The sequence below is a fragment of the Lemur catta genome, chromosome 6 (genome assembly GCF_020740605.2).
Source record: "Lemur catta isolate mLemCat1 chromosome 6, mLemCat1.pri, whole genome shotgun sequence".
NCBI classification, from domain to species: domain Eukaryota; kingdom Metazoa; phylum Chordata; class Mammalia; order Primates; family Lemuridae; genus Lemur; species Lemur catta.
Genome location: NC_059133.1, coordinates 74,868,063 through 74,895,811, shown reverse-complemented (window position 1 = coordinate 74,895,811; position 27,749 = coordinate 74,868,063). Strand labels below are relative to the sequence as shown.

The 27,749-nt window shown below is 33.6% G+C and overlaps 1 protein-coding gene across 5 annotated transcripts in view; it reads left to right on the top strand.

The window, feature by feature from the left end:
• CCDC91 (coiled-coil domain containing 91) overlaps positions 1–27,749 on the top strand; it is a 487,635-nt gene that overhangs the window by 125,456 nt on the left and 334,430 nt on the right. For all 5 annotated transcript variants that reach the window (XM_045554115.1, XM_045554112.1, XM_045554116.1 and 2 more), the window contains one exon: positions 9,458–9,565. In XM_045554115.1, the coding sequence (XP_045410071.1) occupies positions 9,458–9,565 (108 nt within the window). The remainder of the gene's footprint in view (positions 1–9,457; positions 9,566–27,749) is intronic.

Genomic DNA, 27,749 nt, shown 5'->3' with positions numbered 1-27,749 from the left:
TAACGGCATGCTAGATACTAGTGATTGGTTTGGAACTAGAGACTTGGCTTGTCCTTTCTTATCCCTCCCACCAAACTTAACCTCAGTGGAGGATTGGGAAAGATTTGGTAGTTGAGAATAGTTCTTATGTGCCTCTGAGTTTCCTGGGCTAAGCCAGAATTTTGCATGCAAGGCTATTCTTGTGGTTTTTCTAGCCAGGCCAAAACCAAAAGGCATTGGAAACCTCACAAGAAAACTTGTACTAATATAGATTTAAGGCTTGCCTTTATATTGTGACTGATCATTCGCCTGATAGTCAAAGGAATGAAGGGAAAGACTTCATTCTGTATTGAGGGTACAAATTTCAAGTTTTTGCTCCATAGCAGACCTTTAAAAATAACTCTAAAATAATTTATAGTTAATAGAATTTATTTAGTTAGTTGTTTCATAGGACACATAAGACCTACTTTTTCTCCTGTAGTAATTTTTTACCCATTTTAAATATTATAGGTTCCTTTCTATACTATATCAGGTTAATATTTGTGACTAATAATTGGCTAAACTTGAAAATTGTATCAATATGAATCCTATTCTGCCATAATATTGCTGATTAATTATTGATTTCTGCTTATTATCATAAGAATTCAGGCTACTTTATCATTAGTACCTTCTGAAGTCCATAATATTTTTCTCCATTTTGACCTGATTGAGGCTTGACTTGTTATGATGGAGTCGAAAGTTTTTTTGACTCTTCATATTATCTTAGCATATTTGACACATTTCTATCTCTGGTAATGCTGTTGTTGGACTGATTATGTAGTACTATCTGTAAATAATATATTTCAATAACTATTTTAATCAATATAATATGTCAATTATATAGTTCTTAATCTTTCATTATTATCATGAACTGAATCAGCAGGGTCTCTCTAGATTCAGGCATTTGCAATTTTAGATAGTGTCTGAAAAGCACTACTTATTAGACTTTAGGAAAAAAATTAATATGTGTGTGTTACAGATTTATTTTTATTTATTAGCCACCAATAGTCCAGTTAGCAAAAGGCTGCATACCATAGTTGTTATAGGCAATGAAATGAACCGATGAAAATTAGACGTTCTTATACTCTCTAAATTTTGTAAGTCTGAGTGAGGATATGTATACCAAAATCTATTTGTAAAGATGCTAGTCTATGAGGCTACTTTTAATTTTTTGCCTGTTTAAAAAGATACAGAGAAAAATGGTTACATTTACTATTTATTCTGAAATATTAATAACAAACTCTGAGAAGGAAACCAGAGATACAATAAACAATAACATTTGGGAGAATAGCATTTTAACATGTCCATTTCATTTCTAATTACAGTCCGTTATCCAAACAGAGGGCTGGTTTTGATTTTAATCCCTATGTTCTTAGTAATCACCTTTAGGAAAACTTGAGATATCAGAATATTGATTTTATACCAACGGTAAATTATTAGGGGTGATAATGATTTGCCTTGTTCAAATACCATATTTTTTGGCATGGTAACATAAGCATGTAGTGCAAAATTCAAAAGATAAGGAACTACGTATTCTTCCTGTTGCTATCAGGCATCAGTTTCCTCTTCCTCCCAGGCTTTATCTTTTCCAGAAGTGGGATAATTTGCATAAAATTGTCACATTTCTTATTTGCGGTGAGTTGAATATCAGGTTGCTGTATAGCAATGAGAAAGGAATTCTATTTGATAAATAATCCGCATAGAGTCAGATTTAGTACATTTTAGTCAGAACACTAAGGTCAAAGGTTACATTATGTTGATATTTTAGAGGGATATTCATGTAGCCAAATTTTTTGTAATCAGTCCATTGTAACAACCCAATCTGGGCTAATGTAAGCCAGCAAGCACTACTTTGTGCCTTCTTACAATACCGAGTTACTTCCATACTGTACTTGTTAGTATTGTAACAATTCCTCAGAGCCACTGTGTTGACTTTATCTCTTCCCCTGGGGCTTCCTCCTAACCTACAGTCAAGCTAGAACTTGGCACTGCAGGGGACCTCTGATGCCTGCTTCAGTTCTGGGATGGCATCTCTTCTGATATTTTTGGTGTTCCCAAACCAATGGATTTCAACTATTTTACACATCACCCTTAATGTAATCACTTCTATAATATGCTGTCTACTTTTAACTGGAAAAGAAACTAGTAAAAGTATCTACAATTGTCCTTTAAGTTCACCAGCTTATTCTCTTTATGAATAAATTAAAACATAAAGGAAAATTAGTTGTTAATGTTTTCTCTAGTAAAATTTATTTAAATCAAACTTAATCCCTTTCTTAATGTTGTTGATGGGTATTCAGTATGAGGAAAATTTCTAATCTTTGAGGCATATATTTGATAAATAGATCTCCATTAGTTTGGAGGAAAATACTTATTGTAATAGTATTAAATCTAGTAATTAATAAAATGTTAATCCTAACTTCAATGCACATCACATGAATTTAGGTCTCAAAAATCATCAAATTGTTAGAACAATCCTATTTCAAAATATCACCATTAATGTAAAGAATTAAATTAGTTTTTAATATTTTGACAGAATTCCTTCATCATTGGCAGAGAAGAAATTGTTATTCTCCCCATTAATTAGCTAAAGAATCTGAGACTTGGAGAAACACTGTGCCTTGATCAAACACATATAAGCAAACAGAAGAGGAGTTTAAATGATTCAGGGCTCTATTCAACAAAATCATTGCCTCCTTGCATAATTAATACATGTGTATTTAAAACAAATATTTCTGACATCTAGATGAGTTTGTTTCTTCTCATGGTCTCTGATTTTTTATTTCAGAAAATAAAATGCATAGGCCTTTACTGTATAACCAGGTGCTTTATTAATCCTATGATAGACTATGAAGAGGTTGTTTCAGTCAGAATTCTTTTCTTCCTTTTTCTTCTTTCCTTAAAAAAAAAAACAACAAACTGAAACTATAGCCCTTATTCAAGTCACAAGGAACAATATTGTGGCATCTGAAGGGGAAGCATATCCATGTGGCAGATTTTCAGAAGGTTAAAGTATCTGGAAGGCAGACATGGAGAGTTTCTGTGCTGTACTTAATTTTAGAAACTTCTTAATTTTAATGTGTTGTCCATGGCACAAAAGAAATTTTCACTGGGAGACTTTTGTGGTGTTTGAGGTAACAACTCTTATGTTACTAGATTCCCTTAACAACAAGGCCAACAGGACTGATTCCCTCTGTCCTGAAGATTTTCTTTGGCTTTCACAGCCTCCAAAGAACTTTATAGCATGGCTAGACTGTATTGAATTTCCATGTTTAGATCTACACCCATAGTTTAACATTTTGCTTTTAGAATTGTATAGTACCACTGCACCGTAATTCAAATACACAGAAAAACCTGAGATTCACTGCAATTCCAAATGCTTGAGATCTATAACAGGATAAATGTTCAGCAGCCTCTATGTGACCTTGCTACTTCTCTTCCTTTTTTAAATTAAGGGAAAAGGAAGGAAGAAATTTTGTGTTTCTCAGTCTAGTTTTTCTAAAATTTTAGGTAATAGTTTCTGTCCTTTCTAAAAAGAAATCAGATGTAACCTATTACTATCACTCCTCAGACATCTGGAGTTTACTCTTGAAAAACATGCACCTTCATTCTCCCTAAGGGTTGAGCTTACAGGGTCTGTTCATGATAAAATGTAGGTAGGTATTATAGAAGAACTGTATGTTATATAGACAAAGTGTTCAGAAGGAGATCAAGTAATTATTACTTGATAGGTATACTACTAGTAAATATATCTATAGCACTTCTTGTAAGGACATATACAAGGAAAAAAAAAAACCTCATGTAGTTTTTAGTAGTATTAACTCTCATTATCCGAGAGGATAATTGTATTACTCTTAATTCTACAGTATAAAAAGAAAGTTCATGCATGGTGCATTAATTGTAAATTTCTAACTTACTTGTATTATGTGTAGCTTATAAAAAATCAATGCTACATATTTTCATTCTCATAAATTGTCCATTAATAGAGGAGTTTTTAATGGCATTTGAGTACATTTGGTACTTTGCAACATTGTTTCAGGGCTTCTGCAAATATGTCAGATTATAGAAACTTGCTTGCCTAAAGCCTTCAGTGGCTTCTCATTGCAATTCGAGTAGAATTAAAATGATGCTTGGTAAATAAATGATGCTTGATAAATAAATGATGCTTGGGCCTACGTGATCCTGGCCCTTTACCTACTTTTCTGATCTCTGATTCACTTGTCAGGCATAGGGCCCAAGAAGCCCAGAGGCCTTTTAAGAAGGAATTTGGCCTACCTAGTGGAACAAAAAGAAGTCCAGTGTGGCTATAGCATCTGATGAAATTCCCTAGTTCATATGATCTACGCTGGCCTCTTAAATAGTTCTTAAACTCACCTTATTTCTACTGTAGGACTTTGCACTTTTTTCTTTGATGGGAATGTTCTTCCCTAAGACTTTACATATGGCTGAGTTTTTCCTCACCTGTGGCACCTCAACTCTATTTTTTATTTCTTAGCCCTTTATTTACTACCTTTTCTGAAAAATTTCTCCTCCACTCTTCTTTAATTTTCTCTTTTTATTTTATTCATAGCATGTAACACCATCAGAAATGATTTTTTTGTTGCCTACTTTTAATTCTTCCTTACCCTCCTTGCCCTCCCCAGCTCAGGAAGGTAAGACCCTTGTCCCCTTTGTTCACTGGGTGTCCCCATTAACTAGAAAAGTGTCTGGAATAAAGTATGCACTCAGTAGATATTTGCTGAATAAATGGAGAGTGAATGAATAATTGAGTGAGTGACTGATAAAAAAATGAGAACAGGTGCTTAGTTTATGAAGAGAGAAATCTGCTTCGTGAGTTAGAGTAGCTAAGACAAACAGGGAACCAAATGGATGGAACTAAATTAAATTCGTTGTTCCACTGTGTCTTTTCATGTGATTTTGGACACATTTCTTCACCACAGTGTCTGTGTCTTTATTTGTAAGGCAAGAATGTAAAGTTCAGAGAGAAAAATAGATGAATGATTCAGTCAAATGCCTGAGAGCCATCATTTTTACAAATGTGTCCCACTCAAGTAGGTTCTGGTTTTGAATAACAGACTTACTTACAGTATGTTTGCAATTTTTAAGGAAATATTATGACATGCTAACAATTTAATATCCTTGCAAAATTTGAAGTAATATTTTGCTCAAAAAGAAGGCTTACACCAGAAAAAATGTAAACGTATCCCTTCACAGTTTTAACATCTATTTTTGCAGATATCTTTCAGTTTTGCTCATTTGATTTGTAGTTAAAGATGGGAAAAGTTCGAAGAAAAAAGATTGAAATAAAAATAGGAAAAAATATATGTTTGAAAAGCAAATTGTGATATTTTTCCAAGAAAGGTGAGATTGTGCTTGATTTCAGATGATAATTTACAATTATTTTGTCTGTACTACTGTAGTCAGTAAGCTGAACTAAGTGTGTAATTACAGACAGAATCAACATAAATGTTTTAATTTATTGTTTTAATTTTATTTTTCTATAACAAGGCAAAATAATCAGGCTTGCCAAAATCATGATCCATTTATTTAGGTTTTCAACGTATTTGTAAAATATCTTCTATGTGGCAGACACTGTTATAGGTACATTGGGTATATCATTGAGTTAAACACTGATTCCTGTTCTCCTAGGGCTTAAATTCTAGTGGCACGTTATCTTTACTAAACAGCTTGCTCCATAGCTTTATATTTTTCTACATTTATAAGGTATGACTTAATCAATAGATAAAATATTTTGTGACTTTCAAAATAATCTAATTATTTTTGCTTACGATTAGCTACACAGTGTTATTTTAGGATCATGTAATAAATACCAACATGATATTAATGTTTCAGAGACCATCTGGTTCTTGACACACATCTGTTCTGGAAATCTGGACAAGTAATTTAATTTGATGAAGCTGGAATCAGATCTGTAGGAATTGGGCTATTTCAAGCCAGAAGGAAAAGCTGTGGGTCTGTTGGGACAATGGAGTGTAGTGTGGATTGCAGTAGTCCGCTTTGGCTCTACTTTTATGCCACTTAAATTCCAGCATATATTCAGTTCCACCATAGAACTATGCATCTACTGGTATGTGTATTAGTTGGGGCGGCATCATTGTTTACTTCATACCTTTGTTTTCTATGAGTTTAATAATTCTAGAATTTATAACATACTTTTCCTTCCCACAGTAGTCCTTCACACTATTTTATTTACTCGCATTTGAGCTTGTGGAGTAGAAAGAATGGATATTTCTTGTCTAAAATAGTGACTTAAAAAAATTGAGATCTCTTGTAGGGATTAAATGTACTTAGTAACAATTTTGGTAACCAGACTTGGAAGTTATAATTTGAAGCTTAGTGAAAGTTCCAGTAAATATTGGTGCTGTTGATACTATGTATTTTCTTAATATCAGTTTTCACACAAGGATCCTCATTCATCAAATAACTATTACATTTGTGACTATGTACAAGGCACTCTGTAAGAAGCTGTGTGTAATATATAAAGATGAGGAAGATATAGATCCTGTACTAAAGGGACCTACAATCTTGTTCATACCTTTAAAATCATTCTTAAATTGTAATAAATAATTCTCGTTAAGTTAATGAGTTAAGTCCTCTGGAAAAATACTATAAATCTGTGCTAGAACTGTGACTAAGATGTAAATATGTTGAAAATCAACAAAACATTCCCTGCCCTTGGTTGTTTTCAATACAGAATATGTTGGCATACATCTTGGTTTTTCTCACTACGTATCCCGTGAGAGTCCTAATGCTTTATGTGTGTTGAGAATAGTTTAAAATAGTTTAGAAAGGAATTTATTCTTTCATATATCCTTATATAGTGTTGTATAGGCCCAAGGAGGAAAACAATAAATTAGTAAATTATAAGATTACTGTTCATTTTTATACTTAAAATTTATGAGAAATTTAAAGACAATCATTATGGCTTATTACAGTGGAAGGTAAATATTCAATTATATAATAATAGAGCAAGCCATAAACGCAGGTGGCTAGTACCACCAATGTGTATTTGTAAGTATGTCCACAATAGTTAATCTACTGGTAGGAACAGTTTTTGGAAATTACCTCATTTGCTTGGACTATGTACAGCACTAATAATCCCACTGTTGAGTAGTATAGGCCAAATTTTTAAACTCCTTGTTGTGGCATACAAGGTCTTTTAATATCTGACAGATGCCTACTTTTCCAGCCTCCTGCGTTACCATTTTCCTCCACTCTTAACTCCGCTTCTATGTTCCAGCTATTCTTATCTATTCAGTGTTCTCTGTGTATCAAGATGAGCCTAACAGGAAGGCTTGGGACATCTTTCTCTGATCTGCAGCCTGCACATATTAATATCTATAGTATGGGATTATCAAGAGAATGTTTGCCTTCAATCTGAGGCAGAACTCAGTGAAGAAAGACTTAAAAAAATCTTTATGTACCTACCTTTGTGTTCCTTTTATTGATGTAGAGATTCAAATGACTGAATGGGGCTAAGATGAGGCATTTGAATTATGTAAGAGGACAGTTACTCTTGCATAGCTTTTCTTCATGTTCCGTAACCACAGCTTTGGTTCCTAGTTGACTCATTATCCTCCTTGACATTGCAAAGAAAATGAGTATATGGTGTACAAATCAATCACTAGAGGAAAAACTATTCAAATTGTCTTTCTTAATTATGGAGAGAGAATATTATTTTATCTTATTAATTTACTTGTCCTCCAAAGGATTTAATCTACTAAAAAAATCACAATTGAACATTTAGATTATGGGATTATTTGGAACCCTTGTAAATAGGGAAGTGAAAACAGTTCCTTCCATTAAGCAAAATAATTCTGTCACACCCAAGTCACAAAAAAGAATGACATTTTTCTCTTTACGAAAGATGCTATGATTATTCCAAGAGAATGCTGTGTAACTATATCATTCTTTAAATTTTCTGAAGTCTAACAAATAACATATTTGCTAAAGGTAAATTAGAGATTTACATTACCTAGTCATAGCTTAAGAAAATCAAGTTTTGGTGCCTTATATAAATTAATCATTACGGAATCTGTAGGAGTTACTTATTGTATAAAAGCAATTATAGTAGTAAGCATTTCCTTATATTTTATTTAAACCTCCGTTAGAGCTTTATTTTTCTTTACTAATTTAAGGGCAATTCTGTAGCTTCATACTGACAACGACTGAATTGTAGAAGTAGTAACATTATCAGACAGTCTAACATTTCCAAAAGAAAGGTAATTATCTGAAAATTTGAGACTTATCCAGAAGTTTTAAAAATATTTTTGTCTCAGTTTTTAAAATACATGCTTATTTATTTAGCATCTTAATGCATGTTGTTTCCAACCAAGTAAATCTATTTTCAAAACAGAGATTAAGAGATTTGGCTGATTTTTCTTTTCTTGGTGAATGTGCCAGTGGTCTGTTTTCTATAAGACATGTGTCTGTTTCAACTTTCTATTTGATTATGAGTAGTTTATTATCCAGATAGACCTTTAAAAATAGAATATTTGCTTGAGTTCTTATGTATATGGTTGAGTACATATTTTAGAATGATTTAGGATTTATAAATAGCATGTAAGATATTATTGGGAACACGTTAGTATAACATATAAAGTTTAAAAAAAAGAAAAAGAAAAAAGATAATATTTTAAGCATCTCCAATAAGGAAATGAGTGGGTGGAACATCTTCAAATGCTGATTTGGCTTTCCTTAGAACAGTGGTAACGTCTTTATATTTAACTGACTTAAGTTCCAGCATTTATACTACCCAGTTAAGTTTGTCCAGTCTCCCAAGTTTTATTACTTTTTATGAATACTGCCTTGAGATTCTGACTTACACACTTAGACTTATACCTTTTCGCATTAGGGGCGTGAACTTCCTGGGGGGCAGTTCTTTTATGTTTGAAGTTGCTCAGAGTTTCCATCTGCTTTTACTTGACTTGTGGTCTTGAAGATCATGCTTGGCCCATGGGATATTACAGTGTGCCGAGAGGATGTGGAGTTTTGTCAGCCAGTGAAATATGTCTGGCTTTTTTTTTCCCCCCTTTTTTCTTTTCCTTTTTCTTTTTTTTCTTTCAGCAGCTTTCATACGCTCCTCATCCTGTGTGGTCTTCGCTGAAAACTGAATTTATATTTAACAGAACTGCTCACTCTCTTTATCATCTTCTATGACTTAGCCTTTTTTAAGGAGAAGGTGTGTGGAAGGAACATCTGAGCCAAAAAACTGTAATCTTGGCAACAGAAAAAAACCTAAATCGAAAAGCTTAACGTAGTGTTATATATAAATGTGCTTCAATATTCACAAATATATATTTTATAATGCAGAAGAGTATCATATTTCAGATATGTACAACTGTCAAAAAAATTCCCATGCCAGCAGTAGATTCCAAGTTTTGTCTGTGATCCAAATGACTTTTTTTCTTGTTTTTAGGCACTACTACAGTCTTCAGTTAAGCAACAAGTAGAAGCCATTGAAAAACAGTACATTTCTGCAATTGAGAAACAAGCACACAAGTGTGAGGAGTTGCTAAATGCTCAGGTAATAAAAGTGCATGTCCATTATATATTTATACTTCTCCCCTGACTCCCCTCCCCTGAGGGCTCTATAACTGTTTATTCAGTTTCGTTCCATTTACTTCCCTTGGTGTATTTTGGAGAAAAAAACATGCTTATGTAAACTCAAAGTTTGAGAATTTTATGGTAGACTCAAAATAGGACTAAAGGTCTAAAGTATGTGACTCTCTCCCAAATTAATGATTATTCTTATGTTAATTTCTGGGTTATAATAATATTTACCAACAAAAGCAAAGAGATACATAACTATGAATGCATTATGGGACATGAATGATTTTTCATGACTTAAGATTTATAAATAACATTTGAATTTTTAAAGCACTTATATATGTTTGAGTTACCATATAGGCAATGGTTTCTGTTTGAATCTTTCTATTTAATTTTTTTCTTTTCTTGATTTAATATCTTAGAAGGCTTGAATGCCTAGCTGCTTTGCATTAAACAATCAGTTGAAGGGAAGGTATGGATGAGTCATAGTATAAATAATGTATGCCATAAGATCCTAGCAACGATTTTTAATAATATAAAACTTGGTAGGTGAAAATTAAATCAACTTTATTTAAAGGATCTGTTTTATATTATGGGAAGAAAATTTACTAGGAATTAGGAAATAAAATTAGGCATAGGATTTAAATAGAGATGTATAAATATACCACCCCATACTCAAGAGTGGGTTCAATTCTATGAAATATTTTTCAATGTCATTTTAATAAATGGCTTGAAAGAGGAAATACACAGGGCATTTTATAAATTTGATGTAACAATTATGCTATTTGGGTAGTGTAATACCAGGCTATTTAGAGGTATGAAGTATATAACTATACGAATGGATAAAAAGAAATAACAGATAAGAAATAAGATTATAGAACTGTGAAATAGCATACGGCATTTATTAGCCAGGATAGGCTTGGTTATGCCCTCAGCTCTCTTCAGATAGCAAAAGTTAATATTTTACTTATCCTGCATACACATTGAAGGTTGTCTTGGGGCTCTGTCTCATGTTGTCCTCACCCAAGGAATTGGGTATAATTCCAATGTGGAACATTACCTGGTATCATTGCAGAGTGAAAGAGAGCCTTGTTAGATTTCATATCAGTAATTAAACACTCTGGACTGGAAATGACAACATCTAATCCTAACTTATGGCCACATGGCCCCACCCAATCATAATGGGGCCAAGTAGGGAGATCCTACCATAAACCTCTGGAGGGGAGAGAGGAACATCACTAATAGACACATTCTGCTCTTTTGGTCTCCAAATATTCGAAGTTTCCATCTCTCAGGCAAATTAACATATCTTGTCTCCATGGAAGAAAATCTGAAAGTTCCCATCTAGCCATGGCCTCAAGCTCAAAAGTCCAGACTCTCTGGGTGATAAGAGGGGAATAATGTACTGCAGTCTCTACTTTCTGAGGTCCCAGTATGGTCCCTTTCAACCTGAAGAATTCAGAAACTAAAATACAAGTTGTTTACCCCTAACACATCTAATAAATATACAATGGTGAGACAAAGGTAGGGTATTAACTGTAAACATTCCCAATAGAAAATGTGAAGAGTCAAAGATGCACAGCTACCATTAGTATGTAGCAATTTTAAAATCTCATTATACAGATTAAATAAAAATTTCTGCCCTAGGAGTAGGGATTGATCTTTGGTTTACCATGATTCTCTTTTCAGGGTTTTGGGACAAGGTTCCTAGTCCATTGTTCCCTGTGCTCTTTTAGGTTGTTCATTGTTCAGTATCTTTGTTAGCTATACTTAATATGGATATTGGAGATTATACCCTTTCTCAGCCTGGTTCCTGTCTATAGAAAATTGGGGGCACAAGGGTCATTTTAGGTATCATATAGTCACAGTTCAAGGTATTGGCATCTTGTATATCTTATGACAGTCTGCTCTATTTGTTAAAGACATATCCACAGTTGTTTTAGATAACTACTTCCTGGATTTAATATATTATATGATTTCTACCTCATGTTTGTCTGTCTTCCTGGTTCTCTTTTTTTTAATTTGATTGCAGATATTAATTTTATCAAACCTGATGGAAGAAATCCCTGTGGTCTCTTTTCCCCCAACCATATAGTCCAAATGAAAGTATATACTGAGCAGTCACAGCTTTATTGAGTCTCTGCTTGGTAATATTTTAATCCATTGAGTTTTTAACAGTGCGTGTGACTAACATACAATTGGTTTAATACCTGCTGCAAGGCTGAATATATTTGGTCTCCGCTGCTGAAAGGCATTCTCAGTTGTTTCTTTCATAAATTGGAGTAGAGAAGTGGCTGTCCATGCAAGTTCTCAAATTTCTGAACTTTTAAATTTTCTTTGATGCTTGTGAATTGTCTTTTTTCTGTGAATTCAATGTGAACTTGTCTTGTTCTTGTAATGCCTTGTCATAAATAGCCAACGGCACAGTTATTAAATGGATTCAGCCAAGTTGCAGGTTAAAAGATTAACACATAAAAATCAGTTGTATTGCTACACACTGGCAATGAAGAATTGGAAAGGGAGTTAAGAAAGCAATTCCATTCACAAGGGCATCTAAGAGAATAAAATGCCTAGGAATGAGTTTAACCAAAATTGTCAAAAACTTGTACACTGAAAACTACAAATCATTGCTGAGAGAAATTAAAAATGATCTAAATAAATGGAAAGGATATCCCTGGTTTGTTGATTGGAAATACTTGGTGAAGAGCACTCAAGATTACTGCAGGATCTTTATAGATCATAAGGTCCTATAATCTTCATCATACTAATATAGTATGATAGTATAATGAAATATTATTTAAAAAGCAAAGCCTGAAAGAAGATATGATTAGTAAGTAAAACCATGTAAAATACAGTAGTGATGACTACCTAGCAACAGACTCAGGGAAAAAACAAAGAAATGATGATCCCACATTGTTTTATAAAATCATATTTCTGGAGATGCCGTTTGAAACTTGAAATAAGTCAAGTTAACAACAAAGAAGGAAATATTTTTGAGAAAAGTGCAAATGTAATAGCTAGATGGTTCCTTAGGAATCATTTAGTTCAACTATTTCTCTTTCTTGCTCTCTCTCTTTTTTCCAATTAAGAATTTAAGGGAAAAGCAAGTTAATGCAAAAAGTAGTTACAAGCATGCACTCTGGAGTCAGGCTGTGTAATCTGATCCCTGGCTTTGTCACTCAACTGTAATTGGGACAAGTCTCTTAACCTTTCTGTCTTATTTTTCTCATCTCTAAAGTGGATACACAAGAAATTCCTACCTCAAAGTATTGTTGTAAGTATTGTATGATATCACATTTGCATAGTGCTTAGAATAGAGCTTGGCACAGTCTAGGTGTTTAGTTGATATTGGCTGTATTATCATCTTCATTATCTCAGCAAAGATCATTTGTATATCTAGTATTAGAGCCAGGGCTAGGACTCAGGTTTTCTATTTTCCACTGAACAGAAGAAAGGCTCTTTATTGGTAGTTCATATTTTGTCTTATGATTGATGTCAAAGAACCTCTTTTATATTTTTAAAAATTTACTTTGGAGCCATTGTGATATATGAATACTATACCAAACTATTTGTTCCTCTGTACTGTTTCAACTTACAACACATCCACACCAACCAGTTCTCCAACTATCTGGATACCAACATGTCTCCTCCAATTCAGTTAAATTCTGAGACTAACTCTGATGAGTTAGTGTCCAACTCTACAAGTTTTAAGGGCTCAGTCCCAGAAGATTGCCCTCATTTCAGATGCCATGGCAAGTATTGGGTCCTCAAGTTACCCACACTTCTGCCTGACTTGACAATGAAGTTAGGGATTTCAACAACTGCCTTCCCCTTCTGGTTTGATAATTTGCTAGAATGGCTCACAGAACTCAGAGGAACACTTTTTTTATGTTTTCTGGTTTATTGTAAAAGACAGTTCAGGAATAGCCAGATGGAGGAAATACACAGGACAGGTTATAGGAGGAAGGGCTGTGTGGAACTTCCATGCTTTCTCCGGGCACAGCACCTGGCTTCTCCCACTCCCTCGATGTGTTCAACAGCCCAGAAGCTTTCTGAACCCCTTCATGTAAGGGTTTTATGGAAGTTCCATTACACAGGCAAAATTCATTAAATCATTAGATATTGAGGGGATGGAGCTGAAAGTTCCAACCCTGTATTCTTGTCTTAGGTTTTCTGATGACTAGCTCCCATTCTGATCTTCAAGTTTTCTAGGAGTCCTCAGCCACAAGTTTTCACATTAGCATATTAAAGATTCTCTTATCACCCTGGGATTTCCAAGGGTTTTAGGATCCCTGTGCCAGAAATCAGGGACAAAATCCAAATATGTATGTCTTATTGTATCATAGTCACTCTCTCCTCCTTATTTAATAAGGACCTTTTATCTGACAGCACTATTCTTGGTTATAAGGATATAATGGTGAGTGAGAGAACAAGACATAGTCCTCATAAGCAATAGAGACAGAGGATACAATACAATTGCAAAATAGTGTGATAAGTTATGATGGAATAAAAGTTACATGAGAGTACATTCAAGAGTATATAGCTCCTTTGTATTAGGTAAAGGAAGACTTATTGGACTAATAATGTGTTCTCTCAAAGTTCATGAATCTAAGTGAGATCAGAATTGAGAGTTAAGCATAAGAGAGGTAGATGGAATAACACATTTAAAATCCTTTCATTGAGAAAATATAAATGTTAGGGATGAGGCTGTTTAAAAGTGCCAAATGGGCCAGGCGTGGTGGCTCATGCCTATAATTTTAGCACTCTGGGAGGTTGACATGAGAGGGTCTCTTGAGCCCAGCCTGAGCAAGAGCAAGACCCCCGTGTCTACAAAATATAGAAAAATTAGCCAGATATGGTGGTGCATAGTTGTAGTCCCAGCTACTTGGGAGGCTGAGACAGGAGCATCACTTGAGCCCAGGAGTTTGAGGTTGCAGTGAGCTATGATGACACCACTGCACTCTTACCTGGGCCAACAGAGTGAGACTCTGTCTCAAAAAAAAAAAGTGTCAAATTTAAAATCATTATATGCCATAGGAAGGTTTATAAAGGACTTTGTCTGCCACACTCTCTCATGGGAAATTAGGTGCTCTTAAAAGGCATTACCCAGAGAAGTGACATTTGTTCAAATTTACGTTTTAGAAATACTGCGCTAGCTAAGGTATAAAAATTGAATTGATGGGAAAGAAAATTAGAAGCATATAAATCAGTTAAATAACTATTTTTGTTATCCAAGTGGGAATGTTGGTGGCCCAAACTAAGGTGCATGCATGGGAATAGAGAGATTTTGATGGCTGTGAGTGGTATTAAGGAAACAGAAACCAGACTTAGTGGGATTACAAGAGAGGCAGTAGAGGTTGATGGATAAGGAGACTATTTATAGTCATTTCCTAAGGTGGAATCTTAGATTATTGATTTTAGATCTTTTTTCTTTTCTAATATATACACTTAAAGCTCTAAATTTCCCTCTAAGCACTACTTTTGCTGCATCCCACAAATTCCGATAAGTTGTGTTTTCATTTAGTTCATTGTTTAATCTCTAAGTATTATTAGATTTTCTAGCTACCTGTTATTGATTTTTGGTTTAATTCCAATATGGTCTGAGAACAGACACTGTGTGATTTATATTCTTTTAAATTTCTTAAGGTTTGTTTTATGGTCAGGAACGTGGTCTATGTTAGAGAATGTTCCTTGTGAGCTCAAGAAGAATGTTTATTCTGCTGTTATTAAATGCAGCCTATAGATTCCATTATATTGAGTTGACTTTAGTGGTGTTGAATTCAGCTATGTCCATTCTGATTTTCTACCTGTTAGAGCTGTCCATTTCTGATAAAGAAGTGTAGAAGTCTCCAACTGTAATAATGAATTCATCTGTTTCTTCCTGTGGTTTTGTAAGTTTTTGCCTGGCATATTTTGATGCTCTGTTGTTAGGTGCATACATGTTAAGGATTGTTATGTTTTCTTATAGAATTGACACCTTTATTGTTATGTAATGCCTCTCTTTTTCCCTGACAACTTTCTTTCCTCTGAAGTCTGCTGTTTCTGAAATTAATATAGCTACTTGTGCTTGTTTATATTAGTGCTTTATAATTAGTGTTATCATGATATATCTTTCCACGTCCATTTACTTTTAATCTACACATGCCTTTGTATTTAAAGTCGATTTCTTGTGGACACCGTATAGATGGATCATGTTTTCTGCTCTTCTTTATCTTTTAATTGGTGTACACACACCATTGAAAATTTACAATGATTATTGATATAGTTCAATTAATATCTACCACATTTATTTTCTATTTGCTGCCCTTTTTCTTTGGTCCTATTTTTGCTTCCTTTACTTTTTCTGCCTTTCATGATTTTAATTTAACACTTTATAAGATCCTATTTTTCTATGCTAGTTTAACTTTTATAGTTTTTCTTTTTCAATTATCTAGTGCTTGTTGCTAGGACATAGAAATATAATTGATATCAGTCTTGTATGCCTTAATCATCTAAAATTACATACTAGTTTTAGCAGCATTTTTTGTAGAGTTCATAGGATTTTATACATACATATGTTGATGTGGGTTTTTTATGTGTGCGTTTGTTTGTTTTTTGAGACAGAGTGTCACTCTGTTGCCTGGGCTAGAGTGCTGTGATGTCAGCCTGGCTCACAGCAACCTCAAACTCCTGGGCTCAAGTGATCCTCCTGCCTCAGCCTCCCAAGTAATTGGGACTACAGGCACTCACCACCAAGCCCGGCTAACTTTTTCTATTTTTAGTAGAGACAGGGTCTCACTCTTGCTCAGGCTAGTCTCGAACTCTTGAGGTCAAGCGATCCTCCTGCCTTGGCCTCCCAGAGTGTTAGGATTATAGGAGTGAGCCACCGCACCTGGCCCATAGATATGTTTTCTGAGTAGAAAGGTATTGTTGCATCTTCCCTCTTAATCTTCATGGTTTTTATTCTTTTTCTCATTGCACTAGCTGAACCTCTAATACAATGTTAAAATAGAAGGATGAGAAATGGATATCATTGCCTTTTGCTTGAATATGAGAAAAAAGCATTCAGTTTTTCATAATTAGACATAATTTTAGCTAGAACTATGTTTGTTGAAGTACTTTATTATGTTTTTTTCTTTCTATTCCTAGTTTTTATTCAGGAATAGATGCCACATTGATTAAGATGTGTATACATATTTATCTTTGTTTAGGTACATGTGTTTGTAAGTTTTTTATAATATTTCCTTATTATCCTTTTAAAATATGTACAAACTTTGGTGATATCTCTTGTCTTAATACAGATATTGATAATCTATGTCTTCTATTTTCCTGATTAGTTTGGTAATGGTTTATCAATTTTCTTTACCTTCTCAGAGACCATCTTTTGATTTTATTGAGTCTTATTTTTTAAATTTCTGTGTGGCTAATTTCTTCTCTAACCTTTATTATTTAATTTCTGTAGCTTAGTTGGCTTTCAATTTACATTTATTCCAGTGTCTTAAAGCAGAGACTAAGGTTATTCAGTCAAGAACTTTCTTTTTAAATGTAGGCATTTAATAATATAAATTTTCTTGTAAGTACTACTGCAGGTGCATGTCTCACATTTTCAAATGCCTTGTTTTCATTTTCAATTAAAAATAATTTTAAATTCATCTTTTCTTTTACCATGAGGCTATTTAGAAGCATTTTATTTAGTTTCCAAATATTTTGGTGTTTCCAGATGTACTTCTTTTTTTGATTTCTAATCTCATTTCAGTGCTGACAGAGAACATACTTCACGTGGTTTGAATACATTTTTGAGGTTTGTTTTATGGCCCAGAATATAGTCTGTTTTGGTAAATATTTGTTATCTACTTGAAAGTATTGTACATTCTGCTGTTGGTGGAATTATTTATTTTTTTATTTTTATTTTTTATTCCAGCCCTACTGAGTAAAGTGGAATTTTTTATAAATATTATTTAGGTTAAATTTTTTGATTGTCTTGTTCAAGTCTTCTATATTGTTACTGAATTCCTGTCTACTTGTTCTGCCAGTCATTGAGAAGCAGGCATTGAAATCTCTGACTATATTTATATATATGACTAATTATCCTTGCCATTGTAGCAGGTTTTAATTTTTTTCCCAGTAGTTTTGACACATTTGTATTTGGTACACAGTTAGGATTATGATGTCCTCTTCATTGAGTTTTTCATTTATTGCTACAAAATACCAATCTCTTTCTCAGGTAGTATCCTTTCCTATGAAGTCTACTCTATATGATATTAATAAAAGTTCTCTATCTTTATCTTGATTATTAGTGTGATATATTTCCCCATCCTTATAGTTTTAACCAGTTTGTGCCTTTATGTTTAAAATGGGTTGCTTGTAGGAAGCATATATTTGTATCTTGTTTTTTATCCAGTCCAACAGTCACTGATTTTTAATTGTGTTTTGAAAACCCTTTACATTTAATGTGATTATTGATATTTTTCATTGTTAACGTATCATCTCATTGTTTTCTGTTTATTCTTTGTGTTCATTGTTTTCCTCTCTCTTTTTCTGTTCACTTTTGCATTGGGTATTTTGATGTCTTTGGATCATTTTATGTCCTTTGTTGGCTTATTATCTATAATTCTTGTATTTTAGTGGTTGCTTTAAAAGAGTGTTGGCAAAATTTTTTCAAAAAGGATCAGAAAATAATTATTTTATGTTTTCTATTGCTACTATTTAAATCTGGTGGTGAGTGAGAAAGCAGCCATAGGCAATGTACAAATGAATGAACATCACTGTTCAAACAAAGCTTATTTGCAAAGTCAGTGTACAGATTAGATTTGAACTGGGAACCAAAGCCTGCCCACTTCTGCTCTAGAAGGAGTGAAACTGGTGTAACTTGGAGGATTTTAGGATCTTGAGCTCTTAAATTTTCTCTTTATGTTAATTTTTCCTCAAATTTTCTTTATAATGAACATTCCTTGGACTGCTTAATAATGTTCCCTTTCCTTCAAAGTCTGATGTTGTACATCCAGTGGGATGAAAGAATATATGAGGTTGGACCATATGAAATTGGCAATATTTAGCTATTTTTAATTTACAAAAACAGTCTATTCATGTGCTTCAATCTTTTGTATTTTTAACAAGAATCTAGGTTATTCTATAGTTTTTACAATGTTAGGAAACATTATTTTGGGCAAGTTTTCCAAATTTTTTTGATAATGAAAATATTGGTGATGTTTGGTGACTACTCAGATTAACAGGTTTCTCCCCTGTTGATTTTGATTCTTTATGATTTAGTTGGAGCCCATGTTGTGTATTTTTAACAGACATATCAGATGATAGTTATCAAAGACGTCTGAGAAACACTGTTTTAATATTGCTTTTCTATCGCTCATATCTAGCAATCCTCATTCTTAATTTCCCACTATTCAACTTTCAGAAATTTAAAAGAACCCCATTACCCCATTTGTTTAAGGTGTCATTAGCCTCAAAGTAATTAAAGGGATAGGTTGGTGGAAAAATACATGCGAATTTTTGACATTTTTGTGCGGTAAGAAGCCTCGTTACATCATGTTTTTATCCTTTATTTGGATTTGGACAACTATATAATTTCTTTATGCTTCATTTTTTAAATCTCTAAATTAGGGTTAATTGTATTACCTACCTCATAGATGCTATGAGTGGATTAAATGGAGAGCAATGCCTAGTGTATAGTAATGCTCAATAACTAATGGCTATTGTTATATAACCACAAATTCCTGGTGGCTACATTTATGTAAAGTCTATTTTCCTGAAATACAAGAAATAATTCACTCATATATTATTGCAGATTTTTTAAGTTTTCTATTTTGAAAAAAGTGTACACTTTTAATCTATTAATAGTTGCTATTTACGATTAGCACTTGACAGCTTTGTTTTTTCAAAAGCATATGATTTCCTATAAAATTTGGAGATTTTTTACCTCATTGATTTTGGAAGTTCCTATATCACATATTTTAATTATAATTTTTTCAATTTAATAGAGCAAATGCAAAAGTGATATTATAGGTAGTAACAAGATTTAATAGATGATTTTATTATGCCATGTATGCCCTAGAACTTTTATATTTGGGGAAAAAGTTACAAGTAGAGCTAAGTCTTGACTTATCTTCCATATTTCACTTCTTCTTCCTTCCATAAAGGACCAACATTAGACAGACTTTATCATGTTTTTACTCTTGCCTTCCTGTACTCATAATTATTTGGTACAGTCTCATGCTGCATAACATATGATTTCAGTAACAACGTACTGTGTGTGTATATATATATATATATATATATATATATATATATATATATCTGACGGTAGTCCTATAAGATCATAATGAAGTTGAAAAATTTGTATTACCTAGTGATGTAGCTATCATAACGTCATAGCACATTGTGTTACTCGTGCCAGTCTATGATGAAAAAAAGAAACAAACCAAGCAAACCACCATGGACATATTTTTGAAAAAAGTGATACTTTCTCAAGAACAACTTCAGGCAGGTCCTTCCAGAGAAGGTATTCCAGAAGAAGACATTGTTATCATAGGAGATGATAGCTCCATGCATGTTATTACCCCTGAAAACCTTCCAGTGGGACAAGATATGGAGGTGGAAAACAGTGATATTGACGATCCTCATTTTGTGTAGGCCTAGGCTAACACAAAATGTGTTTGTTTGAGTCTTAGTTTTTAACAAAAAAAGTTTAATAAGAATAGTAAAAAGCTTATAGAATAAGGATATAGAGAAAGAAAATATTTTTGTACAGCTGTACAGTGTGTTTTAAGCTAATTGTTATTATAAGAGTCAAAAAGTTAAAAAGCTTATAATGTGAAAAGTTATAATAAGCTAAGATTGATTTATTTTTGAAGACAGAAAAATCTTTTTCAATTTAATGTAGTCTAAGTGTACAGTGTTTATAAAGTCTATAGGAGGGCACAGTAATGTTCTAGGTCTTCATATTCACTCACTATTCACTCAGTGACGCACCTAGAGCAACTTCCAGTCTTGCAAGCTCCATTCATGCAAATGCCCTATAGAGCTATACCATTTTTTATCTTTTATAGCATATTTTTAGTGTACCTTTTCTATGTTTAGCTGTTGTCTTAGTCTGTTTCATGTTGCTGTAAAAGAATACCTGAGACTGGGTAATTTATAAAGAAAAGGGGTTTATTTAGCTTATAGTTCCACAGACTGAGAAGTTCAAGGGCATGGTCCTGGCTTCTGGCCTGGGCTTTCGTGCTCCGTCACAACATGATGGAGGAAGTCAAGGAGCAAGTGAACATGTGCAAACCTGAGGGATCATCAGATGGCTTTGTAACAACCCACTCTTGCGAAAAATAATCCATTTCCACTGAACTAATCCATTCTCATGAGAAAAAGAACTGATTCACAATCCTGACAACAGGACCTCATATTCTCATGAGAACAAGCCACTCATAAGGGATTCACCCCCATAACCCAAACACTTCCTACTAGGCCCTCCCTTTGAAGACCTCCACATTGGGCAAATTTCAACGTGCATTTTGGTCGGGGTAAACAAACCATATCTAAACCATAGCAGATATGTTTAGATACACAAATACTTACCATTGTGTTACGGTTGCCTACAGCATTCAGGACAGTAACATGCTGTACAGGGATATAGCCTTGAAGCAGTAGTTGTATAGTAAACTATACCATCTAGGTTTGTGTAAGTGTATACTATAAAGTTTGCATGGTGAAATTGCCTAACATTACGTTTCTCAGACTGTATCCCTATTATTAAGCGATGAAGGACTATATTTAGTTCTGAGTTATTCTTAAATTTCCCCAAAATATTATCATTGTTGTTTACATTATCAGATTATGCCACCCCAAAACATGAAGAATTGTTGAGTTGAAGGCAATTAAGAAAAAGCAGATACAGGAAAGCTCTCTGCCTAAAAACAGGACATAGATTTACAAAGACAAAAGGTATCCTGACACCATCCCCTCCCCAACTGCATCCAGTCTACCAGGGAGAACAAAGGTTAACCACTGAAGATAACCTTAGATGCTTATTGGCCTGGATATGGTACTAGAGGAAACCATAATAACAAGCTTTACTACTTAGACTTTATCTGTCATTTTTTGCCTTACCACAATTTGCTGCCTCTAGAGACTCAAAGTCCTTTTCCTTTGTCTTGTTATTTCACCAAAAATTAGTGGTTCTTTGTTGAAGATCCAATACAAGCTAGAATTCAAAGCCACTTCCTGGAGAACTACTCAATCCCTGGGTATCTCCCATATATATAGGAAATATATATGCTCATAAATTTCTGTTTGTTTTTCTTTTTTTGAACTTTCTTTTTGCAGAGGTCTTTTCCAATTAAGAAACTGTAGAAGTAGAAGAAAAAAATTATTATTCTTTCCCTAGAGCTCTTACTGGGTTTTACCTTCATATTTTTAACTTTTTTGTTCCCTTTTGCATCTTGCTTTCTTTTCCTCCTCATGTGTCAATTGTAAAGTGCAAACTTTATTAATATTTTTCTGAAAATTTTTGTTATATCATTAATTGGTAAATGATATTTCAGTACTATATAAAATTCTAGAGCAGTTGCTTTCCCCTGCAGATATTATTCCATTGCCTTTAAATCTCTATTATTGTTTATGAGATGTCTAATGTTGATTTAATTGCTGATATTTTGGAAATAATCTGTCTTTTCCCTTTGTTCATTTTTAAATAATTTTACTTATCCTTGATGTCTTATAATTTTACTGTGATGATCTTATAATTTATTTTTGAATTTATTTTTTGTACATCCTGCTAAGGATAGCTCACTGCCCATCAAAATTTTTTCTTCCTCTCACTTGGTATAGAGTTGTCACTGGCAAGTTGCTGCTACCCCCAGCATTCTTTTCCCTTGCTTCCATCAAGTGATTGCAGTTCATGAAACCTGCTTTTGCCTTTATTAAAACAATTGGTATAAAATATACTTTTCAAATTCAACAGTTTAATTTATATTATGATCTTCCTGGACAGTAAACAAGGGTCAAGTAGCTTAGTTTTCACTAATGATTAGTAAGTAGAAGTATCACTGCCTGACCAAAATGGTAAATGCATTTTCTCTGCCATCTCTTCCCCCTTCTGCCTGGTAGAGAAAACATTAAGATCTTTGTCAATGGCAGAAGCACAGGTGGAAGGATTGGGTCTGTGAATTATCACATGGAATGAATATGTCATTCAGGAACATCTCCTTGAATAAGAAACTTATGTGTGTTGTCACTGGGATTTTGGGGTTTATTTGTTGGTAGCAGCTACCATTATTTTAATACATCAAAACTCATTTGTCATATATTTTTTAAAACCCCAAATTTATCTTGGAAGTATACGCATCTAGAAATCTGCAACAAAGCTTAAAAAGTTGAAAAATATTGTAATGATAAATGAGTATAGGCAATAAGTCAGACAGTTTGGATCCCAAGCAAGTAAAAAGTCCATTATTTTGTCTGTGTATGGGGGAAAGGGGAAGGTGAAAGTCTCTTTTAGTTTGAAAGTAGATATAAATTAAGATTTACATATTAATGTGTGAAAGTATTAAAAATTTAATTGAAATGATCAAAAAGTACTCCAACATTTAAAGAATTGTATTAATTTAAAAATTATATTTTTCAACCTGAATAAATCATATCTGGGTTTAATTAAAATTAAGCAATGGGTGCTTTATGCCTGGTCTCGTGCATATCATGTGGCTCTTTTCTGTATGGCACCGGCATTTGATCACACTTGGCTTTTCATTTGAGTATCAGTCATTACATCTCCAGATCACGGGAATGTTTTAAAATATTCCCTTGTATTCATTTAAAGGAAAATTGGTAATGATAGATTGTTACAAGACACCCACTCTCATTCTGCTTGGGCAGAACAGAAAAATATTGTGGTCTTGGCACCTTAAATGTAGAGAAAAGAAGCATTGAGAAAAGAACATAGAGTAAAGAACTTAGGGCAAGAAAGTACATATAAAGCCATTGCAATATTGTTAAATCACAAACAAATAAGCTACTCCATATGGGAATCTCCTAGAAACAATGAGAAAGCCACTTCTCCTTGTTTAATGCATTAATGCTTTCAAACTGAAAAATTGAAGTCTTTTTTTTTCTTTGGGAAGATAATTTTTCTTCCTAGCCAGATAATATGGAACACACTTACATAGAGATAACTCAAAGGTTTCAAGTATAATTAGCTAACATTTTCGTAATATATATTATAGGCTAAGGCACTCAAGTTATTTTTTTTCCTAGTTTACTTTAGGGTTTATCTACTTTTTATTATTTTTCCCAATTTTCTTTAAGGCTTATTTCTTTGGATCCAGTTTAGGAACCAGTTTAAAATATTAATTATTTGTTTGTAAAGTATATTTTAAAATGAGCATTTTAAAGCAAGTTTTATTGTTAATGAATATCTATGAACTCATTATAAAAACATGCAAAATATTTTATTTGCAATATTGATTTATATATGGCCTTTAAAAATGAATAAATGGCATTTAGAAAGCTTTACACTTATTTAAATTTATTTTAAAGAACTGAAAAAAAATATTTTGAGTTGAAGTTTATCCCTCTACCTGAAAAAATTCTTGTTGTCATCTATGTTAATATATCGTGGTTATGACGGGGGCGGGTAGGGAGGCACATTTTCATGTTGAAAGACCGCATTAAATTCAGCTGTAATCAAATAAGGCCACATTCAAGAAACTTCAACTAGATATACTTAAAAATGTACATTATTTTGTAAAAATGGAACTACTATGCACTTAATAATTTCAAAAATGAAAACTATTGGTTCATTTTAAAGTTAACTAACCTTTGAATGACTTTGTTGTGTTTGCTTTTTGTTAGAAAGCATTTGAATATTTAGTTGCTGCATGCAGGTCCACAGTTTCAGTGATTCTCTAGATGGGTGTCAGTCATTTGTGACCTTAAGGGCGCCTTGATTTGGGTTAGGTAGGAGAATGTTGATTTGCAGCAGTAAGTGATTAAAAAGCAAGAAAGCATTTTTCAGGCATGTTGCCAAAAGCGTGGATATTCCACTGCATTTTGCCATATTTCAATCTGATCTTTCTTAGCATCAGATAATGCCTTTAAAATGTCATCTACTGAGAGCTGAATCAATTCCGTCTGTAGTTCTTTATTGGCCTTGGTGATATCAACTAGGTGAGGCTGAAATGCTAATTTGAGTGTGATGACATGATTCTCAAAGTCTGTAAACCTTCACTGTGTTCTCCAACTGTCCAGCTGTCTGTAACAGCTGCATGTTCTTCATATGATTCGCATCTGTCATCTTGCTCATCAGTGACATTTGCTAACTGGGGAAAATGTTCGTCCAAAATTTTACTTTTGAAGAAGAAGTGTTTTGAAAAAAGATATCTTTTTCCGAAATGCTTGATTTTTTTTTTTTTTTGCCACATATCATATATGGACCTAGTTTTACTTTGCAAAGAAGTATTTAAGTCATTCTGATTTGACATGTTTTCACACAGAAATTCTGCATTCCTACAGAAATCTTCTTTCACTAATTCACAATGCTGATTCTGTTCTTTATAAAATTTAACTATCTGTTCTCGCAGAGATAAAATCTTGGCTAACACCTGTCTCTGTGATAGCCAACTCACGTTAGAATGATAGGGACAATCCACACTGAATACCTCGTCGTTCAACTTCAGCGTGTCACAAAAACTGACGATGCTGTGTTGCATATGCAGGAATATAGTTAACAATTCTTACAACTTGTTGCAAAGTGTCACTTATAATAGTAGGTTTAGCACAGAGATTATGCTGATGCAATGTACAATGAAAAGAAATGAGAGCATTTGGATCTGTTAATACTTTTTTAATCTGTGAAATAAACCTTTCATGTTTTCCTATTATGGAAGGTACACTGTCTGCACCTACACTCACTAAACTTACCAAATTCAGTCCAACTGCATGACATTTATTTTAAAAGTTGTAGAAGATGTCTATTCCCCATGTTCTTTTTGCAAGAGTGTCCAAAGCAAGTAACTCTTCGTAGCAAAGAAAATATGTTATGACCCAAGTGAAATGTAAAACCTGTGCCAAGTCAGTAGTATCAGTTGATTCATCCAGAGCAATTGAATAATATATATTTTCCTTCTGAAGTATTGCCTATGAAGTTGTTCTGTAAAGTTGAAGCTAATTCATGCTACTGATCAGTTATGGTTCTCTTCAAAAGAGGCAGTTTGTACTTTGAAACATATTGGGGTCTAAGCATCCTACAACTTTGACAGTACATTCTTTCACAATTACTCTATCACTGAATGGCTTCCCTTTGTTCCTGAGTATATAAGCTATTTTATAAGTTGCCTCAGTGGCATTATTTTCAGGTCTTATTGCTGCTTGAAAGAATGGTCTTTGCTTTTGCTCTTCATCTTTTAATTTCTCCAATACAACCTTTTGCGCTTCTCCCTGTAATTCACAATATTTGTGTTCCTTATGCGTGTTATGCTGATGAGCATTGATTTCTTTAATGTTGGTATTGCAGTATCACAAAGCAAGCAAATCATCTTAGCTTTAGCAGAAACAAGATAATATTGCAATTCCCAGTCCTCATTAAGAAATCTGTTTTCTTCCTTCAGCTTTCTCTTAGTCTTTGACATGATGGCTGTTAAGCAGACAGAATTAAAAAAACACTATCAAGCTGTGTAACTGTTCACAAATTCCACTTCAGACAGAAACACAGTGCACAGTTGTCAAAAGCTGGTAACAGACTCATGCTCGATCCCCCTAAACTCTAGCCAACCAGTCTCTTGCAGTAGTGGTGCCGGTCAGGAGGGGGAAGTTAGAACTAAATCATGAACATAGCAACTGTCAGTTTAGACCTTATGGCTTACTACTGTTCTAATTGTGCTGGTGATTCTGGGAGGATTATTTCATGAAATTTATTTTATTCTTTGGTATTTTAAATATGTTCATTTTAAAAATAAAATAAAAATATAGAAAACAAAAATATATCAATAAAAATAAAGGTATTTGTTCTGTAAAATTTGGATTCAGTCTAAAGGCTGCACTTGAGGATCTGGAAAGCCACATGTGGCCTTAAAGTTGCAGTTTCCCCATCCCTGGGTTACGATCAGTATGGAAGATATGATATTAATAAACAAGAACAAAGTCAGAAAAAGGCAATATTCAAATTATTTTCTGGAGTTTTGGCATATTTTACAAAATAAGTCTAATTTTATTCCTGATATTGTTTACTACAAAAGCTATTGAATATAGTTGTTAGGATACTTTCTTAGTAATCAGTACTGAATAATGATTTTTTTTTCTTTTTCCTTGGAAACTCAGTCATGAGATAATTTATCATTAAGCAGGAATGGCTTTTTGAACTTATATTTTGATGAGGAGTCAGCACCTACATAGCACTGTCCATCCAGTTCATGCTTGGGCCTTTCAAAAAATCTTACACAGGAAAAAAGGGCACTAATGCCTTTACATCTAATAGGCTTCTGATTAGGTATTATGTTTTTACAGCATTATTTTTGACAGGAAGGGGTTATACCACTATCACTGTTACCATTATTGCTGCATTGGCTTGATATATACAGGTAGAGGGTGTTTTGGGAATTGAACTTTCCTTTTACCAATTCTTTCCTACCAAAAATCTTCCTGTGTTTAATCAAGGAGTATAGATGTGTGTGTGTGTGTGTGTGTGTGTGCATGTGTGTATGTGTACTATTAACGAAAAAATTATTCTGACACTTATTAAAATGGAAAGGAAGACTTTATTCAAGATTATTGTTTTATTGTGTCTGGAGTATTGCAATAGAAGGAAGAGATTGGGCTCAACTCTGAATACAATAAGAATAAGAGAAGATTTATAGACAAAGAGTGGGTGGGGGGTAAGTGGGTGTATGGAAAATTAGTAGCAGTATACATCAAGGGTAGGGGCAAAGTCTTGCTCAACTGGCCTATCAGAATTCTTGCTGAAGGCAGGATAGGATGTGCAGATGGCAAGGATGGGAGATGAAGAATTTGATCAGATATCAAAAAGTCAGGGGATTCTCTCCAAACTTACTAAGTAAGATTCTTGCTAAAAGTGGGTTAAGCATGTCTAGCAAGAACAGAGGCCAAAGTCAAGGCCTAGTGGAGAAGAAGGTTTAGAGGAATCTATTAAAGAGTTTGGTCAAGGAGAGTGTCTTGTCAGTACT